At 36.8% G+C, this 2,943-nt stretch overlaps 1 protein-coding gene across 1 annotated transcript in view; it reads left to right on the forward strand.

Moving 5' to 3' along the window:
- The window catches only part of LOC109336093 (TMV resistance protein N-like), an 8,334-nt gene continuing 5,432 nt past the window's right edge, over window positions 42–2,943 (forward strand). The window contains exon 1 of the mRNA XM_019572472.1: window positions 42–596. Coding sequence (XP_019428017.1) covers window positions 103–596 — 494 coding nt within the window. The 5' untranslated portion in view covers window positions 42–102. The remainder of the gene's footprint in view (window positions 597–2,943) is intronic.

The raw sequence follows: 2,943 nt of genomic DNA on the forward strand, positions 1-2,943 counted from the left end.
GCTTTTGTCGTCCTTTTCTTGGTCAATCAATCATCTATAACCTTATCATGCTGAGTCTCTTAAAGCAAACTAAGTTGAATCCATCTCAAACTCTCAATACCCATGTCTATCCCTGAAAAACTTTATGATGTTTTTATCAGCTTCAGGGGTGAGGACACGCGCAGAAACTTCACTAGCCATCTCCATTCTGAACTTAAAGACGCTAACATATGGACATACACAGATAATAACCTTTCTAAAGGACACGAAGTGTGGCCAGCACTTTGTAGTGCAATTCATAGCTCACATATAGCCATTGTTGTTTTCTCTAGAAACTACGCTACATCAAAATGGTGCTTGAAAGAGCTTGTCAAAATACTTGAATGTAGAAGAAGTGGAAAACTTGTAGTAATACCTGTGTTCTATAGAGTGGACCCATCTGATATAAGGTATCAGAAGGGGAGTTATGGGGAAGCATTTGCAAAACATGTGAGAGGTATCAATGACAAAGGTATGGGAGATTATGTTGAAAATGAAAAGCAAGTGTCTCAGTGGAAATCTGCTCTCACTGAAGCTGCAAATATATCTGGATGGGACTCTTGTAGTAGTGAATATAAGTAAGTATAATATCTTTGTTACATAATAGTTGAGTTTATTGTGATTGCGGTCATTGCCGATGTTCTGATGCATATTGCAGCTATTGCGGTGTGAATTAGTTTGTGATCAAAAATATATTTTTGAATTCGATGCAGTCTAATGCGGGGTTATGTATTTCAATTGTGGTCTAATGCGGATGCGCTGCAGTCCAATGCAGCCAAACCATTATGATTCGGTATCACATCGCAATTGTGATGCGGTTGTGGCGATCACCGTAACTACAATATTGCGGCCACATCGGTCCGCAATTTTAATCACCCACCTTCAATATAGATGAATTGAAATATGCCCAAGTTACAGAATCAGGCCAAAGTCATTATTAATGTATTTTTTTCTTTAGAAATTAGTTTTGGCCTTGCCTCATTACTATAATATGCAACCTTAAATTAAGAATATATGTCAGAAGTAAACTCAAATTAAATTTACAAGGAGTGCATCAAAAGTAAACTGAAATTGAATTTGTGACAGAATAGTTGTTAGATATTTATATAACGGCAAGTGTACCGTATCGAGCAAGTAATAAAATCCGGTAAGGTACCGGGTTATCGTCCTTAGGGAGCGGAGTGAATTTATACTAATTCTTACAAGAATCAATTGAGCAACTATGTACAATATTTGGTTGATAAATTTGCATTGGTTTTGAATAATAATAACTTGAGTAAACGATTTTAGATAATAAAACAAAATGGTCGGGATCGAAACTCATCATTCTTTCCCTTTATACATCCATGGATTCAATTCTTAATAACTTGTGAATTTACTGAATTTGCTGCACATTTTCATAAATCAATTACACCAGTCCCCTGAATGTAACATTCCTAAGTAATCACCCAACTTCCAATTCCTCAGATAATTGGAGGACTAACTAACATTAAACTCAAATGTAAAAGCAATTCCTACATCATTGTCCATCCCTAGATCAATTATGTAGGAAGAAAGACAATTCAGATCCAGTATCAAGTTCAACTTCCCAGTTAAACTTGAACCTTTAATCGTGAATTCAGTAGTTAATTGAAATCATGCAATAAATATGGAACAACTTTCCAAAATCAAATAACATTAAGATAGAATTGAATCCAGGAGTACAAAAGTTTAAGAAGATTACATTTCGATTCCCAACTACGAAGAACTAGCCACTCATTCTCGCTATTACAACGCCTAAATCATGAACTAATACAAAGAAAGTGTGTAATAGAATCGTTTCCACGATTTCTATCTTCTTCCTCCTCTATTTCGTGCCAGATTTCTTTTCTGTAAAGTAATACATGTGAAATACATGTGAAAGTTGACTTCTTGGTCCTCCACTCTAACCTTCAGCTTACCATCACCAACATCAATAATGACCCTTGCAGTTTTCATGAAGGGTCTACCCAGAATTAGAGGAACTTCCTTGTCCTCTTCAATATCCATGATAACAAAGTCTACAGGAAAGACTAACCCATCTACTTTTACCAAGACATCCTCTGCCACTCCATATGGATACTTGACAGATCGATCCGCAAGTTGCAATGTCATTCTGGTAGGCTTGATCTCTAAATCCCCAATCCTTCTCAGCATAGAAAGGGGCATAAGATTAATGCTAGCACCCAGATCAAGTAGCACCTTTCCCACGATAGCTCACCGATTGTGACTGGTATTGTGAAGCTGCCTGGATCTTTAGTCTTTTCAGGCAAAGACTTCTGGATTATAGCACTGCACCCAACTTCCAATGTCATAGTTTCTTCTGACATTTTTCTTTTCTTAGTCAACAAATCCTTCATGAATTTGGCATAAACAGGCATTTGTTCTATTTCCTCCATAAAAGGAATGTTGATCTGGAGATTCTTGAATAAATCTAAGAATCTAGCATACTGACGCTCTTTATCTTTCTTGGAAGGACGTTTTGGATAAGGGAGATCCTTCAACTGAGGTAATTCAATTTTCTTCTCATCATTATTCTCCCTTGTAACAGTATTAGTAGTATCACCTTCCTCATGTTCTACCTCCTTACCCTTATGTATATCTCTGTTTACTTTTTCTGATGTTCCAAATTCATTTCCACGCAACACTTCTTGCTCAACAGCTAAATTCTCTCCAATGCTTTTACCAATAACCTTACCACTTTTGGTAGTGATAGATTTGCAGTGCTCTTTCGGGTTCGTCTGAGTGTTAGCGGAGAATTTCTATTTGTCTGCATTCTGATCTGCCATTTGCTTGGCCAACTGACCCACTTGAGTCTCTAGATTCCTGATGGATGCATCAGTATTTTTCTGATTGGAAATAGAAACTTGCATGAACTTCTCTAATGTTTCCTCTAATTTTGTTTGT

This window comes from Lupinus angustifolius, chromosome LG20 (genome assembly GCF_001865875.1).
Source record: "Lupinus angustifolius cultivar Tanjil chromosome LG20, LupAngTanjil_v1.0, whole genome shotgun sequence".
Taxonomy (NCBI): domain Eukaryota; kingdom Viridiplantae; phylum Streptophyta; class Magnoliopsida; order Fabales; family Fabaceae; genus Lupinus; species Lupinus angustifolius.